This window comes from Antedon mediterranea, chromosome 1, assembly GCF_964355755.1.
Source record: "Antedon mediterranea chromosome 1, ecAntMedi1.1, whole genome shotgun sequence".
Taxonomy (NCBI): Eukaryota; Metazoa; Echinodermata; class Crinoidea; order Comatulida; family Antedonidae; genus Antedon; species Antedon mediterranea.
This window is the reverse complement of record NC_092670.1, coordinates 20,338,632-20,362,294: the sequence shown is the minus strand read 5'-3', so window position 1 is coordinate 20,362,294 and position 23,663 is coordinate 20,338,632. Positions and strand designations below refer to the sequence as shown.

The 23,663-nt window shown below is 31.7% G+C and overlaps 2 protein-coding genes across 2 annotated transcripts in view; both read right to left on the bottom strand.

Moving 5' to 3' along the window:
* The window catches only part of LOC140061325 (rhomboid-related protein 3-like), a 38,710-nt gene extending 21,809 nt beyond the window's left edge, over positions 1 to 16,901 (bottom strand). Inside the window, exons 1-3 of the mRNA XM_072107838.1 lie at positions 16,810 to 16,901; positions 15,161 to 15,313; positions 12,861 to 12,884 (exon numbers count right to left, since the gene is read on the bottom strand). Coding sequence (XP_071963939.1) covers positions 12,861 to 12,884; positions 15,161 to 15,313 — 177 coding nt within the window. The 5' untranslated portion in view covers positions 16,810 to 16,901. The remainder of the gene's footprint in view (positions 1 to 12,860; positions 12,885 to 15,160; positions 15,314 to 16,809) is intronic.
* Positions 16,902 to 17,233: 332 nt separating this feature from the next.
* LOC140061315 (uncharacterized) lies at positions 17,234 to 21,824 on the bottom strand. The gene is made up of 6 exons (XM_072107828.1): positions 20,634 to 21,824; positions 19,156 to 19,729; positions 18,727 to 19,026; positions 17,867 to 18,176; positions 17,722 to 17,782; positions 17,234 to 17,579 (listed from the first exon to the last, which is right to left on the bottom strand). The coding sequence occupies exons 1-6, from the start codon at positions 21,312 to 21,314 to the stop codon at positions 17,484 to 17,486; spliced, it is 2,022 nt and encodes a 673-aa protein (XP_071963929.1). The 5' UTR covers positions 21,315 to 21,824; the 3' UTR covers positions 17,234 to 17,483.
* Positions 21,825 to 23,663: the final 1,839 nt, after the last annotated feature.

Sequence of the window (23,663 nt, the reverse complement as noted above, 5' to 3'; positions counted from 1 at the left end):
AATAATAAGTTATTATTTGAAGTCATTATTTATATATATAATACTTTTTATTTATCAATTTAATCATAATAATATTTAAAGTTATCCTTTATAAATAAATTATAATAATTCATAAAATAAATATAATATTTTAAAAGCAAAACATATTAATAATATATTATCAATCAAATTTTATTTTAAGTAACGAATTATATATTGTGCTAAATAATAAATATATCGTTGGCGCCTCATACTGTACGGTTATATGATACCTGAGTAAAAAAGTAATTTCATTTTTTTTAAATGTCATCAAAGTTATATCGTGAAGAACTGTGTGAATTGGTCAGTGAGCCATACACTAGAGAATTTCAACTGTAACATAGATATGTATTTTAGACATTATTGAGAAAAGTGGCATTGAAAACATGTGACAGCTCTTGCCAGCATCACATTCAATTAAACCTTCTTTACTTTATTTATTCTTTATTTAACCACATTGAACCGCTATAAATAGAAAAACTATGATGTTTTGTGAAACATAATGCCTTGGTATGTAGTTTCCTGGTACTGAGTGTGGCTGATCGAGTCAGGCTCGAACTAGGATCTTGTTATTGGTAAGCAAAGATTGCAACCACTACGCTACAGTGTCATTACATGAAATAACAGTAAAAAATTATAACTTTGAGCTGATTTACATTTTATATTGAATTTTATATTTAAATGGGGTTTTTTCTTTTATAAGCATCTGCTTCAAGAATTTTCCCCTTTTCTTTGTTTAAATCAATTTTGTAATTATAAATGTTAATTTTGTCGTTTATTTATCTACTTTATTTACAAAGAAAATAAAGAAGTTGTCATTGTCATATTATGGGAATAACCTACAGGATATAAACTTTTAGCGGCTCCATTAAAACTGTTAATTTTGACTACAGAGCTAGATGCTGTACTGTAGTTGATGCATTCTAAAGATATAAATTACATTATCAAAATATAACCTCCTTTGGATGTTTACTAACATTTTAACAATTTATCTGGTATTTCTTTATTTATCCCTTAAAGTTCATATCTTTCAAATGGAAGAAAATGGTTTATATATAAACAGCAAATAAATATTCTCCTCCAGTAGCCTACAAATGTTCCTACTTTAGTAGAAACAACCTAAAAAAAAACACCAATGACAGACAGTTTAGGATTACATTAAGTACGATGTTTAATGCATTTTGGTGATTATATATGTTTCCTTTCATGTTTTATATGTAGCCGAGAGCATTAAACTTTTTAAGTTTATAAACATTGGCAAATAAAGTAAATCTACTGATTTAAGTAAGGAGCTGACAAGAGAAACAGCTTACCAACAAAATAACATAAATTTTAGTAAAATGGTACGATCACGACTATTTTTTAAATATTTTCAGTGTTTTATTAGAGAACCTACATAAACAGGTTTTAAAGAACTACCCAAGGGTCATCTATAAGATCATTTTCACCTGGCCTTCTGTGCCAGTATTAAAAGTAGTAGTCGAAATTCAATTATATTTATTTCATATTATGTAATGTCAAAATTCTGTGAAAAATTGATTGGCCAAATCAGACCAGACGTTTTACGGACATGCAAAGTCAATTAATGATCATTGGCCAGGTTACCTGTACTAAATGGAACGCTGAGACCTGTACCAAACAAATTAGAAATTAAAATATGATGAATCTTAATCATACAACACAGATATTATACAGTACTTTAACAACGATGATATTTAATAATATTAATAATTTAAGGCTACAATTTTGAGAAAAAAAATGGCACACTGAGTAAAAAAAGTGTGTCTAGAGTAATTTTACTTTCTAAAAATGAAAATAAAAAGTGATTACAACTATTAAACTATAACTTAGAAATATTCAGTATGACAAATTTAGTCCCATTTTAATATTGAACAAAACTACAATTCAATGGAGTTATTAAATACATATAAAGCATGCTCTATCTCTGAGAAGTACAGAATATATCATATAGTACAAAACATAATAAAAATTGAGAATATACAATCAGCTTGATAACAAAGTTGAGAACTTTCGAAAAAGAAACATGTTGACTATCATAGAAATGATAATGATCAACAAAGAAGTAATATGTGACTCTGTAATATACCGAGTGGTCAACCGGCATTTTAACTACCAAAACATAAAACGCAATTGCAATGATATTTGCAAAGTAATGTAAAAGATAATACAATGTGTAACCAAACCATTCTACTGAGCATTCTTGATATAATGTAACATTTTTGATATATACTTTTATTACATGCAATGTTGATACATAGAACTGTACTTTAAACTGCTATATTTAGATCATATAATAAAATTGTTCGTTGAAGCATGGCTGTTAGATAGTAATGATTATTTTACAATCATTGTGTACATCTTTCAACGATTTGTTGATAACTCGCATATTATTAGTATCTTTAGTAGCAGTCTTATAATTTACCAAAGTCTAAATAAATAAACTGGTGAGAAAAAAAAGATAGAGAAAGCAAAGAAAATGTTGGTTGGGAAAGAAGATGATGAAGATAAGATGGAAAAGTTTAATTAAATAAACTGGTGAAGAAAATGGAGATAGGGAAAGAAGATGACAAAGAAAAGATGGAAAAGTTTAAATTAATAAATTGGTGAAGAAAATAGAGATAGGAAAGAAGATGATAAAGAAAAGATGGAAAAGTTAAAATTAATAAGAAGAAAATGTTGGTTGGGAAAGAAGATGACGAAGAAAAGATGGAAAAGTTTAAATTAATAAACCGGTGAAGAAAATGGAGATAGGGAAAGAAGATGACAAAGAAAAGATGGAAAAGTTTAAATTAATAAATTGGTGAAGAAAATAGAGATAGGAAAGAAGATGATAAAGAAAAGATGGAAAAGTTAAAATTAATAAGAAGAAAATGTTGGTTGGGAAAGAAGATGACGAAGAAAAGATGGAAAAGTTTAAATTAATAAATTGGTGAAGAAAATAGAGATAGGAAAGAAGATGATAAAGAAAAGATGGAAACGTTTAAATTAATAAACTGGTGAAGAAAATGGAGATAGGGAAAAAAGATGATAAAGAAAAGATGGAAAAGTTTAAATTAATAAACTGGTGAAGAAAATGGAGTTAGGGAAAGAAGATGACGAAGAAAAGATGGAAAAGTTTAAATTAATAAATTGGTGAAGAAAATAGAGATAGGAAAGAAGATGATAAAGAAAAGATGGAAACGTTTAAATTAATAAACTGGTGAAGAAAATGGAGATAGGGAAAAAAGATGATAAAGAAAAGATGGAAAAGTTTAAATTAATAAACTGGTGAAGAAAATGGAGTTAGGGAAACAAGATGAAGAAGAAAAGATGGAAAAGTTTAAATTAATAAACCGGTGAAGAAAATGGAGATAGGAAAAGAAGATGACAAAGAAAAAATGGAAAAGTTTAAATTAATAAATTGGTGAAGAAAATAGAGATAGGAAAGAAGATGATAAAGAAAAGATGGAAACGTTTAAATTAATAAACTGGTGAAGAAAATGGAGATAGGGAAAGAAGATGACAAAGAAAAGATGGAAAAGTTTAAATTAATAAACCGGTGAAGAAAATGGAGATAGTAAAAGAAGATGACAAAGAAAAGATGGAAAGGTTTATAAATAAATAAACTGGTGAAGAAAATGTTGGTGGGGAAAGAAGATGATAAAGAAAAGATGGAAAAGTTTAAATTAAAAAACTTGTGAAAAAAATGGAGATAGGGAAAAAGATGACAAAGAAAAGATGGAAAAGTTTATAAATTAATAAACTGGTGAAGGAAATTGAGATAGGGAAAGAAGATGATAAAGAAAAGATAAAAAAGTTTAAATTAATAAACTGGTGAAAAAATGGAGATAGGGAAAGAAGATGATGAAGAAAAGATGGAAAAGTTTAAATTAATAAACTAAAATGTTGGTAGGGAAAGAAGAAGAAAAAAAAATTGAGGAAAATGATGTTTTTTTTTCTGATTTATTTCAAAAAGACATGGTACTACAATACTGAATTCTATTTAAAATCACTCAGGAAAGCATCAGGAAGAAATGGACACATGTTAAATAGCAACATTGAATTAATAATAATTGGTGAATGCCCAAGGGAGAAAATTAATGATGAGTAGAAAATTCAACTGAATTAATTTTTAATAAACAAAAAACCATTTAGAATACTCATTTAATAATCAACATTACTATTATTTTCCAGGATAATGCAATTATTCAGAAGTCATAAACTAATAATATTAACTTAATTTAACCAGAAAGCCATTGGCTGGCAGACAATTGGCTTCCAATTGACTACTTTTCTTTAAATTACGATTTTATCAGGTAAATAATTCTTTTAGATTTAACTTTGTTTAAAAGTGAACAATTATTGTGACATTAAAATAGCTAATTTTAACAACAAAATTATTGTTTCAGAGGGGCAATAATCATTAACTTAAGACTTTTTGTTGAGCACAAAAGTTCTCAATCGAATACGCCAAATGTATTTGATCATTTTCATCACAGGTATTGAGTTCGAAGAACATCAGATAAGTTATTTATTTAGCCAAAAATAGTTTTATCTAAAAACAAACAGGCCATGTCTAAACCATAGCAAATAATGATTATTTATAATGCATTCCAACTGTTATGTATAATGCTACATTAAATCATAATCTGCTTTCTGAAAGAACATTCAGAAGATTTAATTAAAGTAGCATTTAGAAATTCTTTCTGGTGTAGTACATCAGTACTATATTTAACAGTTTTATGACATTGTGCCTAACATTGGAACACAAGTAGAGTCACACATAGAAGACTACCAAATATTATTTTTTCCCACAGTTGACTTAGCACTACAGCTCCCATTGTACTAACTGTAGTACACCTAGTCAAGCCTTGACTATGTGTACAGTTAGCAAGCCATTAGCCAGGATTTTTACAGGGGAGGGGGAGGAGGGAAATCATTTTTTCAGAAAAGGGGGAAAAATTTGTTGGCCAAAAGATTGGCTCGATTTCACACGCACTGGAGTTAAGCGTGCATAAAGCAAAGTAAGCTGATCTGACGTCAGAGAAGTGATTACAATTCTCCTCACTACTACGGGGTATATTCTTATTTGAATAAAAAACATCTCCAACAGAAAATAATATATATATAGTTTTAAAAAGGTTACTACTTCTTTTTTTCTAGAGCCAAAATATACTGTTATAACGATATGACCTTTAGTTTGTTAAGCCTACTTTTTACTATTTAAACAAGCAATCAAAGCTGGCATACCTACTAAACAGAAAATTACAATAATGACTTAAAACCAAAGTTTAACACCACTAAAAGTCAAAATAATATGCATGTGCATATGCACACAATTTCAGAAAAGCAGTCTGTCTTCACACAAGCTTTAATAAAATAACTATAAAGTGCCAACTATCATGTCCTAATTCCCTGTTACGCAACTTATGGGTCACGACCTAATTGTGCGTTTTATTGGGTCATGGAATTGTGTTATTCGGGATGATACGCAAGAATAGAACCCACATAACATACTGTGAAATGATTACAAATATCCACCAGAAAATCAGAATCACAAAAAACTAGTGAGTATAATTAGTGACAATGGTGGTGGCAGTAGGTGACGGAGAGAAAAAAAATAAGCTGTATTACTTACTGTAGATTATATTTTTTTTTAGTTGATCATTGATGAAGACTAAAACCAAATCGAATCATGAACAAATCATAAGAAATGTATTTTGAATTTGACTTTGATTTGAAGTACAAGATACAAAACAAGTACTGAAACCAAGAAAGAAAAGCTTATAGGCCTACTGTAGATAGACTCAGTCACAGGTGAATGACAAGATGATGAAAATGAACCAGAACACAGGCTAATGCTTATTACTGAAATAAAAATTATTTTGTTTATTTAACAGAAATAACCATAGATAGTGTTTTGTATCTAGGAGAAAAATTCTGAAACAGCCAATACTAGGAATTGAACCCAGAATCTTAAGAATTCTATGAAAGCAACATTGCTAATAAATACTGTTATTACCTCCACCAAGGAGGTTATATTTTCACCCCTGTATGTTTGTGTGTTTGTATGTTGGTGTGTTTGTGTGTGTGTGTGTGTGTGTCTGTGAACAGCCTGGAGGCCACAGTTTTTATCCGATTCTCACCAAATTTGGCAACAATGATCTATGCCCCAAAAGCTCGGACGAGTTCGAATTTGAGGGGAAAAGGTCATACGTCAAGGTCACAACTAACAAAAAACTATTTTACTGCCTAGAGACCACAGTTTTTATCCGATTCTCACCAAACTTAGCCACAATGATCAATGACACATCATATAATTGTGGTTAAATTTTGAAGGGTCAGGGTCAAAGATCAAGGTCCACAAAAAGCTAAAAAAAAAGAAATAAAAAAATAATAAAAAAAAAAAAAACCTCAGTGGGACTTGAACCAGCGATCTCAACTGTGAGAGGCTGGATACATAACCATTACACCACGCTGTCATCCACAACTTTGTAGTGTGCAGTTAACATATTTACACTTAGAACTAATAAAAAAAATGTAAAAAAAAAATATTCAGGGGGCATTTTATGTAGGGGAATTTTACAGTAGGCGGAGGTTTGTACTCTCGGAGTACCCTCTAGTTCTTGTTTCATTTGTTTATCATTTGAATAAATATAAATGAGCATAGACTAATCTGTTCAACCACGACCTTCCAAGTATTTAATACCAATTTAATGAGACAAAACTCAGAGAATAATGTAATCAAATTTGAGAGAAACAAATGCTCTTTAATGATTAAACTAGAAAATGTAAAATGCTAGCCTCTTGCTAATCACATTCAGTTCCATAAAAGTCAAGTCAAGCACTCCAGGTCTGTTTGAAAACTACAGTGCTCGTGTGGTCCAACTTTACCGGAATTCATTGGGCTAAGAAACATTTTGGATTTTCTCTTTTTTCTGTAGTTATGTTGTTATTATTTGAATGTTATAAACGCGTTCATGTCCATTAACTTTTTGTAACATTGGGTCTCAAACCCACAGCAAACTTAAAACTGTTCAGAAGGATACAATGCAAGAGCATACAGGCAACGCAAGTAATTTGACCAATCACGAGCAACAGTTTGGATAAACCATTGTTTGTGACTAGTCACATCACTTGTGTTGTGTTGACACCCCTGCAATAGTGACACAAGTGACATTTCAGATGATAAACAAAATTGAGTATTACGCCAGAGTTGTGCAATCTGCTATTCTTTCACAGGAAGTGGAATGATGATATCAGTTTAATATTAATAACTCTAATTGTACTCAAATTACTCATGATAACTAATAAAGTAAAATCATAAATCAAATATGGATTTAACTAACTGTAACATTTATGATCTTGGCAGTAATTCACACCTGAGTCACTACTGTTGATTCAACAATGTATAATTGCTTCTAGAGTTGCCTAACAGCCTATAAAAGTACAAAATTCGTCCAGGGGGTCCTAGACCTATCCCTGCCCCTTCCCCCAACCAAATGATGAAATCTGTCGTGTATTTCAGATCTCATGTTGGTAACTATACAGTAAATCAGCTTAATAAAGGCGTTCCATAGAAGAGTGGTGCCACGGTATCAAAGATAAGGTCCCAGGCCTTGTCTTTTGAAAATTATAGGTGTGCTACAAATTGCACTCCTCAATACATTCAGGGATGCTGTAGGTGTGCTGTTTGTATTTTGGTGTGTAGAAGTTTACCAAATTTAAGCGTGTTGTAAATCACACTTCTCAAGGCAGTTTAGGAGTGTCTTAGGTGAGTGATCGCACTCGCTCGCCTTAAAAGACAAGGCCTGAGGTCCGCCAAATTCTTTAAAAAAATTCAGACATGCAGACAGTTTTTAGCTAGCCTAAGGTCCAGTGAGACTACTATAGTTGACTTCAACCACATAATTTTCACACTTTTACAACTTCAAGTACAATCAAGTATGACCTTGGTTTTAATTTTGTAATAATGATTACATTTGAATGTCAAAACTCTACTACACACACATTTTTGAATATTAATGTGAAGAAGATAACTACACTTTTTAAAAGTCTTTTTCTGCTTCCACTAAAAACGAGCATTTTTTCCCAATGAATTTGATTACATTACACCACCATATCTACAGTATACTGTATTCAATGCATTATACTTGTTGATGTACACTATGGTATTTTGTTTAAATGCTGTACCACCCTCAATGTTTGGATGTATTCTTTTCCAAACATATCATCCACTTTAAAAGGTATTTTGCAATAGTGTTAGTTATTAATATAAAAGAGGCCATTGTCCTTTTAGTAAATGGTGTCATTTATAAAGTGACTACATATGATGACGCAAAATAAGTTAATTCCATTTAAAATCAATTACATTATTATTTAGTAGATTTTCTGTGATAATAAATGTGAGGTTTATTGATTTTTGAGTGAATCATTTTTTAATTGATTCACATAGTATTAATCATATTCAAACACCTTTATTTTTACCATTAAAAACACATTCTGAATACAAGACTTTCCAGAAAACTAGACATATTTGGCCATCACAAAGTTGTTGGGAGAGATGACTGTATTATTAAAAAGTTATACTTGGCTATGAAATAAGAGATTTTAATTGGGTTACGTTATGTTAAATTTTTTAAAAACTTAATGTATATTTTGAGATTTTAAATTTAAACTGAAGATTCTAATCTGCATGATTTTAAATTTAATAAAACAATTTTTTTTTTGGGTCTTTTATAAAATAAAAAAATAGCTGGCTTCACCCTTTACTTCATATGGATCTGTCATCTTACACTCTATGATAACCTTCCTATACAATCACATCAATAAGTTTGACATTTTATCAATAAAGTGTGAATGCAAATACAGTTTCTAAATGTATAATACAGTTGTTTTACATCTTCCTAAAGTGAAGAACAAATTATTTTAAGTATGAAAATGAATTAATCAATCAAACTGCATCAAAATGTCTCATTTATCCAAAACCTACAGCAGTCTTCCCTCAAGATATGGAACAGTCTAAGCTAAGAAATATGAATATTTAATAACACTATGAATTTCAGCTTACAAACATTAGAAGGAAGTTAAATTTGATATTCCGCAGTAAATGATTTATTCACACGACACGACCAGTGGAGCACGACCGACATTTTATCCAGTTCTAAAATACATGGTCCACGACAATCAAACAAATATATCCAATCTGTATGTTACATTTCATATATGATATGTTTAAATACTTTACAAAGGTACTTGCAGTTCTCTGTTCCACCAAACACAATACAGTAGCACTCGCAGATGTTTGAAGGCCCTTCAGTAGCGAGAAAACATTATCATTCGCTCCTTCTGGTCCTCTGGGAAAAGACCCCTACCTGTAAAATTTCTTCCTATAATATCATGATTATTCATTTTTTTTTTTTTTTAAATATCGATATCTACTGTATATTTTTTTATTTCAAAAACAATTTATAGAAAAACAACCCAAAATTGCAAGAATTTGACCCAAACTGTATGATTTTCCCTCTGGTCTCATAACAATATATCTAGTTTCAATAGCCATGAGATTTATCAGTGAAATCTAATTTTTCATATTATATCACATTCCATAGTTTCTTCACTAGGTTTCAACTTTCATTTTAATCAGCTTGCTAAAGGATACTGTAAAAGAGAAATCTAGAAATGATTTGGGAAGATTCACAATATACAGTAGAGTAACTACTGGCTCAGCCATGCCGAGCAAGAGATCTTATGAATTGATAACAGTGTCTGCTGTATCCATAACGTACAAACACCATATCTGAATTGATAACGGTGTCTGTCTCTGTATCCATAACGTACAAACACCATATCTGAATTGATAACGGTGTCTGTCTCTGTATCCATAACGTACAAACACCATCTCTGGATTGATAACAGTGTCTGCTGTATCCATAACGTACCAACACCATCTCTGGATTGATAACAGTGTCTGCTGTATCCATAACGTACAAACACCATCTCTGAATTGATAACAGTGTCTGCTGTATCCATAACGTACAAACACCATATCTGAATTGATAACGGTATCTGAATTGATAACGGTGTCTGTCTCTGTATCCATAACGTACAAACACCATCTCTGGATTGATAACAGTGTCTGCTGTATCCATAACGTACAAACACCATCTCTGGATTGATAACAGTGTCTGCTGTATCCATAACGTACAAACACCATCTCTGGATTGATAACAGTGTCTGCTGTATCCATAACGTACAAACACCATCTCTGGATTGATAACAGTGTCTGCTGTATCCATAACGTACAAACACCATATCTGAATTGATAACGGTGTCTGTCTCTGTATCCATAACGTACAAACACCATCTCTGGTTATCGCGTACGTTGGTTAATAGGGTCATGTGCAAAAATATTAATTTATAGCTAAGTGTGCTTTTGAGAAATTATGTCAATAGTGTTCAGTATTAAAAGTGGCAATATTTGGTGCAATTCTAATGTTCCGAATAACATTGTATAAAGAGATGGTATAGGAACAAGGGGATCACCCAGAAAATAGAGATTTTGCATCATACATACTAATTCAAACTTTTAACTACAGTACATGATTTTTTTTTTAATAGTTTTAAAAAAAACTACAGTACTTTTTTGTTGGTTTATGATTATTTTACTTAATGGTTAGTTGCAAATTTTTGGGCTTTGTGCATATGTTTGGGTTTGAGCTAACTTTCAAACTTGTGCACTTGCATTGCCATTGGTATCACTCCTGTATAAATGTGCATTTTTCAATTAACAATCTAGCAACTTTCACATAACTCTTTTCTTTTCAAATATACTTTTCAGTTTCTATGCATCAGATCACTATCAAGATTTCATCTACAAAGCTATTTATCACAAGTCTTTTTCTAATCCACACTGTGATACCCTACAAGCCTGTAGCAAGGAGTAGGAGTGTCGATGATTCTAATCCCACTTTTTGCTATAAAGTGCCCTTTCCAAACTACAGTAAATACCATAGACCAAATTAGCTCAGTTAATGATTATTTTTTTAATTAGGAAAAACAACCCCCTATACAGTATAACAATCATGACTGAAAATATAGTATTAGTTTTCATTCAATCGCTTGTTCTACCATTTATAATTCCAAAATCTTTTTCTATGCAATAATACTTGAAAACCCTGTGTCTGCATACACATATATACCACACTTTTTCAAGTATCAGCATTTTCTAGCTGAAAATATATTCACACAATTTTAATTATGCAATATACATTATACAATATTACATATGTGGCTTGCCATGAGTCGCAGGCAGAACTCATGTGAAGAATGCTCCCCAAGAGAGACTTATGGTTTGATCACTTATTATTACTGAATTATCATTTTTTGAATAGCTTTCTGTTGACAATATTCATAATAATGGAAGGTTTTTCAAAAAAAACTTTATTTAGAATGCTTTTAATACAGTAAATGTACTTTTAAATATCTTTTTCATATTTTTTTTTCATTATAATTAATACATATTTGTTTCAGAAAACAGATGAATAAATGAAATTGATGTCAGATCATCTAGAAAGTGTGGGAGCACATACCATTGTAAATATAAATATTTGGTTCCGTTTTTTAATCCTTTTGTACATTTTAGGTATTGTATATTTATACACACAAATAAAAATGTCATATTCTTTCCTTAAACTCTGTCTACTCTATCAATCTAATTTGACAAAAGAAATGTGCCCAATATGGTACTGATATGCCCAAATATCGTAGTTATATGACATCATTATGTCCATATATATATATCCAATCTGCAAACAGTACTGTTTCGATCTTATTAGATCTCGTCAGTGCAGCTCAGGTTTCGAAATAAAATGTACCGCAGAACTGGCACATATATATATATTTTCATGTCACATAAAGTTTGATAGTGTAGACAGAGCTTTAAAATAAAGGTTATTGTTTCACAAGAAGAGTCCTCTAGCATATCTATTGTAATTGATTGTTTAATTAATTTAATTTGTAAAGTACCCTGAAGTTTGATTGGCTTTGCTCCAGTTTTAAAATTTTTTTGGTGTCTCTTTTCTATGTAATATATAGTAATACAGTAGCTTATGACGTATTGTCTCTACTGCCAAATTCTTTCTATTAATGTGTTTTATATGTAGGCCTAAATTTATTACTGAACACAGTTCTCAGATACTATTATTTTGTTTGTTTTATTATATTCTTATAGTATACTGTACTTTTTAGTAATAATTAAATTACATGCTTTTTATCAACATTTTCTGTCTGATAGAAAAGAAATTTGTCAATCCAATAGATCGAAACTACTTTACTGTAGTACTTTCGATCTATTGTATCAACAAAAAGAAAAAATTCCCTTCTATATTAGGATCCAAATGAAATTATTTTAAGATTCTGTGTGATAGTTTTCTTTTTCTGTTCACCTTTAAATACTATTAAACTGCGTTTTACCATGACTGATTAATATGATTTAAAGAAGGCCAACCATTTGTGTATAGTTAAATAATCAAATTTCAACTAAAACAATTCTATATTTAATTATGCGCCTTTTGCTTGCATTAAACTCGATTAAATTACAATTGTTGCCATCATCAAACATCATGCATTATCAGATCATCCCACAAGACACAGGTAGTACTATAACCTTTAAGATATCTCTGATGAGTCACAGAAAAGAAGTTAATAATCATGTTGATGTGAGAAGAATATTACACTGCATGCAATCTGGAGACCGTTCAAGTTGAATTCAAAGCTGAAAATGATCTTAATTACTGATAATGTGCATTTATAAGTTATGGACAAATCACAATGGGACTTACCTTCTCAAATAGAGGCTTCCACTTCTGTTATGCAAATCACAGGTGGTCAATATATAGAAATACAGGTGTTGGATGTTAAAACAGTTGAGATACAGGTGGCAATTGTTGAGATACAGGTGGCAATATTGAAATACAGGTGGCACAGGTATTAGAAAACCAAGTTATCACCATTATGAAAATCATGACAAAATATGAAAGAGAAATAGGAAAAATAAGTTAATTAACATTAAATAATGTATTAATCTTTTAGTAAATAATATGTACTTAAAAAAATATCTAAATATAAAATAAAGAACTCCTAATTTCATGATTTGAAATCATTTCAAACATGATTTTTTACCTCCGCCAAGGAGGTATATGTACTGTAGTTGATCGCGTGTGTTTGTTTGTTTGTTAGCATGAGGATTACACAAAAAGTAATTGCAAGATCTTTACCACAATATAGATAGATATGTGGTCAAGGACCACTCAATTAAATTTTGGAGGCAATTTGGATTACAGTCCCAATTCTGGACCACTTTTTATTATTATTTTCTGACCTGCTAGTGTTAAAAGATAAGAAAGAATTATAATGTACAGGTTTTTTGATACGAGTAGTTTTAAAAACTTATTACTTTTCACCCATTTGTTATTGCCATTCTTATTAGTTGAAAGGCTGGTTACATAACCTTTACACCAAACTCGCATACACATTAGTGAAATTAGCGTAACTCACACACAGCATTAAGACACAGACAAATACATATATATTTTTTTTTTCAGAAAAATCTTATGTAGAATTTTTATAGTAGGCGGAGATATGCATTCTCAGAGTGGCTTTCTAGTTTTTTAATAATTTGATCAACAATATTCAAAACAGCAAGTTTTTGTAAAAAAAAAGAGTTTTTTTGTCAAATTAACAAGTTAAATATGAATTGAAGGCACTTAAAATTTGAAAATGAAAAGTAATTTGAAAGTCGGTAAGATAAGATAATAGGATTATTTTAAGTTCAATAAAAATGTGTACATATTACAAATGTAGGGTAAATGACAAAATTCCATTGAGAGCTGGTACATTATCAAATTACTAGTGATACTACTGTATTTATAATGCATTTTTCTCATAAAATCTTTATTGCATAAAGTAATTTTTTTATCAATGTCAACCGCAGATCTGATTAAAGTATGTTCCTGAGGCAGAATCTCTTTTGAATTTGTTCAAGTCTGCAAATAGGTCTTCTAACTTCTGGCTTCTATACACTAAGTTCTGGCTACACTATAAATAAAACTATAAATTTGACAAAAAAAGTGTGATGTGCCCAAATATGGTAGAGATATGCTTAAATATGGTAGTGATATGACCAAATATGGTAGTGATATGCCCAAATATGGTAGTGATATGCCCAAATATGGTAGTGTTGTGATACAAAATCATCATGCCCATACTGTATATTGGCACATCACATAAAGTTTGATAGTGTAGACATTGGAGCTAAACTTTTTAGCTTAGTGATCAGAAATGGTGACATATTGTACTGTACATTAAAAGATATGGAAGAGAAGGATCTGTTAGAAGTTGAAGACTAGCCTTTGCAGGGGTGATACTCTAGTAGTCACTCTTACATGAAAATATGTAAAACTTAAGTAAAAGTCTAATTATATTCATTATTTAAAGAATAAAATAAGGACCAAAATATAGTTATTCCTAAAAATCCGATTTTGGCTGTTTAGTTTTACTGGATCATGTTTGTAGAATAATTTATCATACATATTAAACAAGGCAATTTTATAAGAAATAAATGCAGCTATTTTAACATCAGAAATTTATATAAAAACGAGTCAAAAATTCCTTCTTTATATTGTGATGTATATGTTTTTTTTTTTGTAAAAGTAAAGAATAGACCATCTATACAGTAGAGCAAGCTATACTCTTTTTTTTCACTATTGTTATAAACATTTCAAATTTCATGTTGGGGGGTCTGTGCACAAAAAGCACACACGCACAAACAAACAGAACTGTCGGTATTTAGACAACTGCCAAACTGCATAACACAATAAACATTAAATTAAAAGGACTTAATAGATTTTCCTACTGTTTACACATTATCATTCCACTTCTCATTATTTTTATATAAAGCTCTTTCTACTGTACACTATCTGTGACAAAAGAAGTGCAATGTACCTAAATATGGTAGTGATGTTTCCAAATATGGTAGTGATATGACATCATCATGTCCATATATGGGCACATCACATTTTTTTTTTGTCACATAAAGTTTGATAGTATAGACAAATCTTTAAAGTTTAGATAATAATGTTACCTCATCAAAGGTTGTTGGCATAGGATATAATTCTTGGGTGTCATTCTGTGTAATATTTGTAGTTCCTTTATCTCCAACCATAGACAATGCCTGATAGTCACCATTAGGAACCCTGCCAATGGCTGTCAAAGATGTAGAGGCAACAGTCTGCATCTAAAATAATAAGAAATGCATTACAGTTTTATCATTTGAATACTTTACCCCATACCTTTTTCAGGTTCAATTTATGGATCTGCCTAGAAATATTTTTTGAGCTAATGCACATTCGCTTCCCCTGATAATGAGACATTTAGGTTAGGCTGAAGTTACGTAAACACTAACTAGTGTTGGAACTTGAACTCATCTCAAAGATAGTCTCACTTAGTGCAAAATGGCATTGGTGCCTTATTTTTTATCCCCCTTGTGGGAAAAAAGAATGTACCGTATTAAAATGTCAAAGCTGGATGGCAGTGGATGATATGGTGCAGCTAACATTAACCACTGGACGAACGTCTTAAGTAAACAGAAAGACACTATATAATTTCGAAGACACAGAGGAAAGAATAGCAAAGAAGCAAAAGATAAAGAAGATCAGAAATTCTTGAAGAAATACACAGAATGGCAACCTACATTAGAAACTCTTGTTAAAGTCAAACAAAATGAAATTAACGATGTCAAAGAACACTTTTAATACTGACAGAACATTTCAAAATAGAAACAACAAATGATGTAATACATTTATTTTTAACTTTTTTAATTACTTCATCAATAATGAAAGTTGAGGAAGAGATAAAAAATGTAGTCATGCACAATCAATAAATTAAATTCAAAATCATGAGGCATGGAGAAATTATGAGGTATAAAAAAAGAGCCCAGGGCTTAAATATAAAACCGGTCTTTTGAGTGAGGGAGTGTTTACGATCAGGAAAAATTGAAGGAATTAGGATTTTGGAGAAAGGGAGATGTTATGACCCATTTTGAACAGTTATTTTAATTCATTTCGGTGGATAGCATTTGATTGATGTAGTTAGTGTTAATTCTGGAAATGTAGTGTCATTTGACGTATGAAATATTATTGTGAATGCGATTTGCGCAATTTGAAATCATGTGCAGTTTTATTTTAAAATACAGGACTAAAATAACACATATAAGTTAACATAGGCCTACACAGCAGCGTATATTTTATTCAGTCAAAAAACTGTAATGTAAAAAATATCAGGAAATAAAAGATTTTCGTTTAGATTTCATTTATTTATTTGACCAACAAAACATAATATACAATGTACAAAGATTAATTGGTCAGAGACTGTAATATGATTACTGTAACTACAAAGTACAAGAGTCAGCAGTCCCATGATCTTAACTAAAATAAATATAAAAATTGTATAAACAATCTATAATACACAATTAGATTGTCTAAAAAATGGATACATTGATATGTTAAAATCAGCCTGTGTATGAAAAAATGTTAGTTTATTCTAAGAGAGTCATTTGGTACGTTTAAAAAGGGGGTTAAGTTAAGGTACCCGACTTCAAAGCCATTTGTGATGACAGGTAGATTAGGTTCTCCAGACTTAGTTAGCCTAACTTTTGCCACCTTTATTTCCACTTCAATTCGGGTCAACGAATCGATACTAACATGAATAATAAGCCAGAATAGAAGCACTTACCTTAATGTTTTAGAAAGCTAAGACATAACGACTATCAAAAGTATCAATTAGAAAATAAGTAAAAACCTAAAAATCTAGATTCCACCACAAACACAACAAACTGTCGTCTGGTCAACTCTAATGTTGTGGTTTTTGATGATGAGCACATGTTTTCACTCAGCCGTGACCAACTATAGAGGGGGTGCTTTCAAATATTTATACCATCAGGCCGGGATTTGGGCTTGATATTGCATTAAGTCATAGAGATATTTTAATATCTCTATGAATTCATTATATTTCTTATCATAATATTCTCATCGTTAAGTCTACTAATAGGCCTAATAATGATTATCAAATATAATAATTGTTATACTGTGGTAGGAAAATATATTAATCCATAGAGACAGAATTAAACGAGAAACAATAGCTGATCTTTATTTCACATACATAAATAACAAAATATACATGTATAATAATAAATATACAGTGCATACTTAAAAAACATAACTGCACATCGTTAGTTTCCTAAAGTGATTGAAGAAGGACATTTTGAAATGGAAGTTATAGATCTAGCCTAAATAATCATTTTCGTTCAGCTAGTAGCACCACATTTTCAATATCCGCATTTGAAAGTAGGCTACCGTAGTAATGTTATCAGTAAGAACAACTTTGTCCTCCTCTATGACTAAAAGCCTTCATAGGTTTTTCAATGCCGCCGTGAATACACGTATTTGCTGCAGGCTTATAATTCCAACTTTGCTTTCCAATGTGTTATAGAAATATTCAGGTGCCTAAGACAAAAATTATAAAATAATAATTAATTATTTTAAAAAACGTTATATAATAATGAATGTTTATGACTGAGACTTACTAATAAACGACAAATACAAACTCTGATGAGACATGGGTACGCAAAGTTGTTACCGTACTTACTTCTTTCCTTAGATTTTTAAGAAACACTAAGTCTTCACCAACCATGTGAGCAAGTTTGCGACTGTAAAATACAAAAAGAATGTTTAGAGTTCTGTAGAGATTACTTTTAGGTATATTTAATTAATGTTTCGTTCGTTTCTCATACCTTTTAATGCCATTTTGATTCGCCCAATTGGAGACGTCATGATGTCCCCAGTTTGCGACACTTTTCTTTGAGTTTGTGATGACCTCTACTCTAGGAACAACAACATCGGCTTCATCATTATTGTTTTTGCCACGACTTCCCAACTCCTTGGTGAGCTTCTGCATTGAGGTGTCAAAATCGTTTCCCTCTGGGTCAACTTCGATGTAAAGTTTAGTACCAATGATTGCGCCAAGCCAACCGTCTGCCTGGTAATTTTCTTCCATCTTGAGTGGGATGATGTCTTTACGAAGCTGGAATGCATATTCAGCCTCTGAAGAGAGAAAAGAGGTTTGGTTAAGATGGCCTCTCAAGTCAGCTTAATGCTATAGTTCACCTATTTCTAGAGCTACCATCGTAAAGCAAAGTTGAAGAATAGATAAATAAATATGATAGTGAACCCTATTGGCACGATGTGCTTTAAAACGGCTCAAGAAGAATTAGAAATTATGCAGTGACCAATAAAAATTTCCATAGAAATCGTTAGGTTAAGCCATGGTTCCCACTAGAGACGCAACGCAAGGGAACTGACCAAAGACAAGCGACAGTTAGAATAACCCATCTTGAGATTGTGGTCAAATCACTTACATGCGCTTACGTCTTTGTGCTGCGTTGTTAGTAAGAACCAAGCATTAGGAAATCATAGATTAATGCTTGGTTCCCACTAAAAGACGCAATACAAGGACGTAACGCAACGTAAGTGAGTTGACCAATCACAAGCGATGGATTATTCGAACGGTCACTTGTCATTGGTCAACACGTTTGCGTTGCGTTTACGTCCTTGTGTTGCGTCCTAGTGGGAACCAAGCTTTAGGCATTATTACCTGTTCTTGCGTTTGGGCTACTTTTGTATCTGTGCGAGTAACAAATAAGCACAACAGCTGCTTCTTCGACCGCTTCTGCCATCGATTGCAATGTCGATCCTTCAATGTTATCAACATCCATCCACACAACGTAACCGTTTTCTTTCAGTCTGTCACGGACACGAAGTAGGATCTCCTGAGTATCCCATTGGTAACTGATCATCACGTGTCTTGCTTTCTTTGATCCTTCAGATGTTAGCACTTTGTTTGGTGAAGTCTCCTTTTCATCGACTTTTAATTCACTTTCATCCTCATTGAGATCTGTGAATACATTATATTAATGATGGATATTAAAAACAGTAAACAAATATTTATCGTTTTATTCAATAGAAGCTTCATAATTGGAACTTTGAAATTTAATGATATGATAATGGCACTTATTTTATTTACCTTTTTCGCATATTTGTTTCTTTACTGCTTCAGCAGCATTCCTCATTTCCGATACGTTACATTTCCGATTTAACAACGACATCATTTCAGAGTCATTTCTCATCATCTCTTTAGCATCTTCATTAAAACTCAACGACCACAATGCATTCATGACAACTTTTCTCTCATTGACGTTTCCATGTTCTAGAACAGCTTTTAAGACAGTCATCACGTTGTTTGACACCAGCATAGAGTGGTTACAATCTCTGCTAGCTAGTTGTGCCAAACTGTTCAAAAGGAACTGTAGATGTATGTCTGCGTATTGATGATCTGGTGAGTCCAGCGCATGTTGAATAGCATCAAAGAGCGTCTTCACCAGAATGTCATCATTCAGAAATTTATCTTGGCCATTTTCAGATTGCAAACTACAAAGAGAGAGGACGGCCTGAACTCGTACTGTCCTGTCGTTACAACGGGCATACGGGTGAATTATAGCAAATAGTTTGATTTTCTCGTCGTGATCCAAGACTCCACGCATGGCACTAATATCTACTATGATAATCGATGATACCATTATGCTCTTGTTCAGTGTGTTCTGAAATATAGCAATTATTCAATTCCAATTAAATTCCAATCAATTTGATAAGAAAACTCACACAGTTCTGTTCATAATAAATAATATTTAAAAATATTCTTGTGCGGGACTCAGGTAAAACTAAATACGCAAGCTAAGCCTACTTCCTCCATTAGAAAAAACAAAATTTAAATAATAATTCGATTTGATCGAGATGGTTTTATATTATTGTTTTTATTTAAGTTGGATATAGCCGAGTGGTTAGGACACTTGACTGTCGTACAGATAGACCCGGGTTCAATGCCCGACAACTCCCAGTCCACTCAGCTGTAAAATGAGTACCTGGTTGAAAATACTAGGGAGAAAAAAGGCGGCGTGGAAAGGAACTGGCCACCCTACCACATAATGCCGAGGCTTAGTACAATGAGCTCCTAACAGCTCATTCCCCTAAGTTCAGAGAACACGGGACTCACCTTTACCTTTACCTTTTTAAGTATACATGTTTATTTTTCATATCAAAATAGGCCTATAGATTAGAGTAATAAAGAAAATATTGATTGCAGGGAAATTACTCTGCATAAATTGTTCCGGTAATAAAGGGATGGGATCCGGCTTATGTAAACGTCTGTTTCCTGAGGTAGGTTTTTACTTTTAAGAAATATTATCATAATCATATTAGTCATTATACTAAAACATAGCAAAATACATTGTCATCACCAAAATTTAGTTGAAGACAACATGCCATTCAATATTGCTTTAAAATTCGCATTTTGTCTTTCTCCAATCAAATGGTCAAACTTAAAATAAATAATTTCAAATGTTAAATAGATGATTCTTTTAAAATAAAAATGATATTTATAACAATTCCATCGATTCTGTATTAGAATTTTAGTTTAATAAACAAATAAAACATCACCTACTGTACCTCAGATCCTTCGAAATGTTTGCAAATTGCCGGGTTTTGCAAATCTTCCAAAAACATTTTCAAAATACCACACTTTTTATATGACATGCATATGGTAGCTGTCAATGTGCACAACATGATCGCCCATTTTCTCACTGTTTTTATAGTGTCTTCTAATTCAATTGATTGGTTTGACTTCAACAGTTTCAAAGTCTGTGATAATGTCCAAACAATCCCTAACTTATTGACAACATCTGCAAGGTACGAACTGACAACTGGAGGTCGTTCTTGCTTCTCCTCCTCTGACGACGAAGTGTCCGACTTATTACTTGTTTCATACTTTATGAGATTAATAATTTCTTCCAATTGGTTGCCGTATTCTTTCTGAATCGTTAAGATCCCACGGCAGCTCTTTTTAGTTCTTCTGACGAGATCGTTTAATCGAGGCAACACTGTATTTTTGACGCACGGGTTTTCAAAAAGACGTTTTCGGATAACATTGTTTTGTACGACATCGTCAATGTTTGATGGGAATTTGTCAATTGCCATAGTGGAACCTGTGTTGTCATTCATATTGACGTCCTCTGCAGTTGCACTATTATCCATTTTAGATGTAGGCCTACTTGTCTTATTTTTTAAACCTAAACTGTTTTGGTTGTCGGGCACGGACGATATTTTAGACCTGCTTGTTCCCGAACCCATAGTCAATAATCTTAAATTGTTCAACTGATCTTTTAAAACTAACTAGGTTCAATATTATTTTGTGGAAATTCAAAATCGGCTCATAACTCAAGTAGACTTATATTTCCTATCTGCTTATTGTTTAGACAATTGCACAGATCCACTTCAAAGGGAGATATTAGAAGGGTTATCTGCTTTAGTTCCAGCAAATATGTAACAAAACTACATGTAGGCCTATCGTAAATGTTGACATTTCTTCTCAACTTAACCAGGGAGTTGTAAAATACAACTCCCTGACTTAACAGTGTGCAAATTATATGCAGAAGTATTTAGTTAAACGTTGTTACTAGAACTTCCCGGAGTACAATAGGCTATTTCTTCAATGACAAAGTCTTGTCATGGTCTTGTGTTCCAAGACGTCGGAGTAATCAGTGACATTAGTTTCCTTGAACATAAACGTTCATATATTCTTGTAAGAATTCACTATCCAGATCGCATGCTTGAACTGTTTTTAAAAACACTTGTTTGTTGTAGGCCTACAATAGAACATGGAGGTATACCTCCATGAATAGAAGCAGCAGTTCCACATTTCTATGCCAAACACCCGGAATAGGCCTACATTCTTCAATTCTTCTTCATTAGGCTGGGTCAACATGTATTGTCTATTCCTCCTTATTTAAGTACAGCTTTTAGTACAGGTTGAGTACGAATGATATATCAGAATGGATAGGCCGGACACATTATTATTACCAGACATGACCTTGCAGTATTCATAAGTTCCGCGTCATCGCTTCCTGTAGTTATGGAGATAAGCTGACAATAAGTTTACAATTGGTGAATAGAAAATCGATCAAATATCGGATTCGACCTACGAAAGAGTGAAATTCTTCCCCGGTAGACCTAAATACAGAAACAGATACTAACGTATTTAACGGTATTAATAACGGCAGGCCTATTTAATAGGTTTAACAATTATCAATTGAAAAGTCAAACCGGATTTGTTTTTTATTTTTAAGTAAACGAATCATTACATTATGAATATCTGTTCATGTTGCTGAATGTGAAGGACTGCAGAGAAGTTTATAAACGGTTACTCTTTTTTTCGTAAGAGGAAGAGAAAGCAGAAAAAGAAGAGAAGAAACAAGAAAAGGAAAATTGAAAGATGAAGGGAAAATGAAAGAGAAAACATTATTAAGTGACACTGCACAAAGGCCTCATGCCAAACTTTATAACATCGAGAAAAGTCTACATGATAATTGAGTAGCTTAAGAGCCTACTTGTAAATTGCAAACTTTTGAAAGGAATTAATTAGAGTGGCAACGTTTGTCATTTTATACACTCAGACGAAGATGAAATAAAGTTTACTAGTTCAAATATAATGTTACTTTTCTCTTTACGACTTAGGCCGAATTTGTCGGTTGAATTTCGTGATATACAATTTGTTACCTATGTTAAAGGCTCATTGATATCTATGAAAACATACATACTGCCTTACTTAATCAAAACAAAATATCAAATACACAAGAAACATATTGATTGATTCAATTCACTTTATTAAAAATTATAAAAAAACTATAAAAAGAGATACAAAAAGATATATTTAATGTAATTAAAAAATAATAAATTAAATGAAGACAATTATTTGCCATAGATAAAATATTGTATTAACTTAAACACCGTTTCCCCCAATAAAAAGTAGGAAAGTAATTGTATAGTTCTGAAACGAACATCTCTGAGGACGATCGAAGTATATTGATCGAAACATCGAGAAACTCAATAGTTCTTTTCAGAACTATATACACGTGGTGTACCGCAAAATTATTCAACATATTGATTTCGCCATGCAAATAATACATTACACTTAAACAAACAGATAAAAATAGCGTAGTGTAAAAAATAGTTTATGATATGTAGGATATGCTCTATAAAATATATATAAGTCTCAATATGAGAGTTGACAAGAGTTAAAAATTGAACCCCAACTACGGAATTTTAACGCCAGTACTGAGCTGCAGTGCCACAAATTTTAAACTCCTATCTGGCCAAAATTATATATAACTCTGTAAATGACCAAGACAGACACAGACAACACAGGACATTATTGCATTAGTATTATTAATAATAGTATATTATATACAATATTGGGCAATATTTATTAATTAATGCATAGCTATTTTACATTAAATTTAATACAATTATATAAAAACAAAACATTAACTTTGGACTGTTTTTTACATAATATTATTTCAATACTTATTGCGAACTATACTACAATATTAATACAGTATTTACAACAAAAAAACACCCAGCAAATATTACTCTAAAGCCTGTTTTCCTGTCGACGTTAGTAGACGCTATCGTCGTTGATCG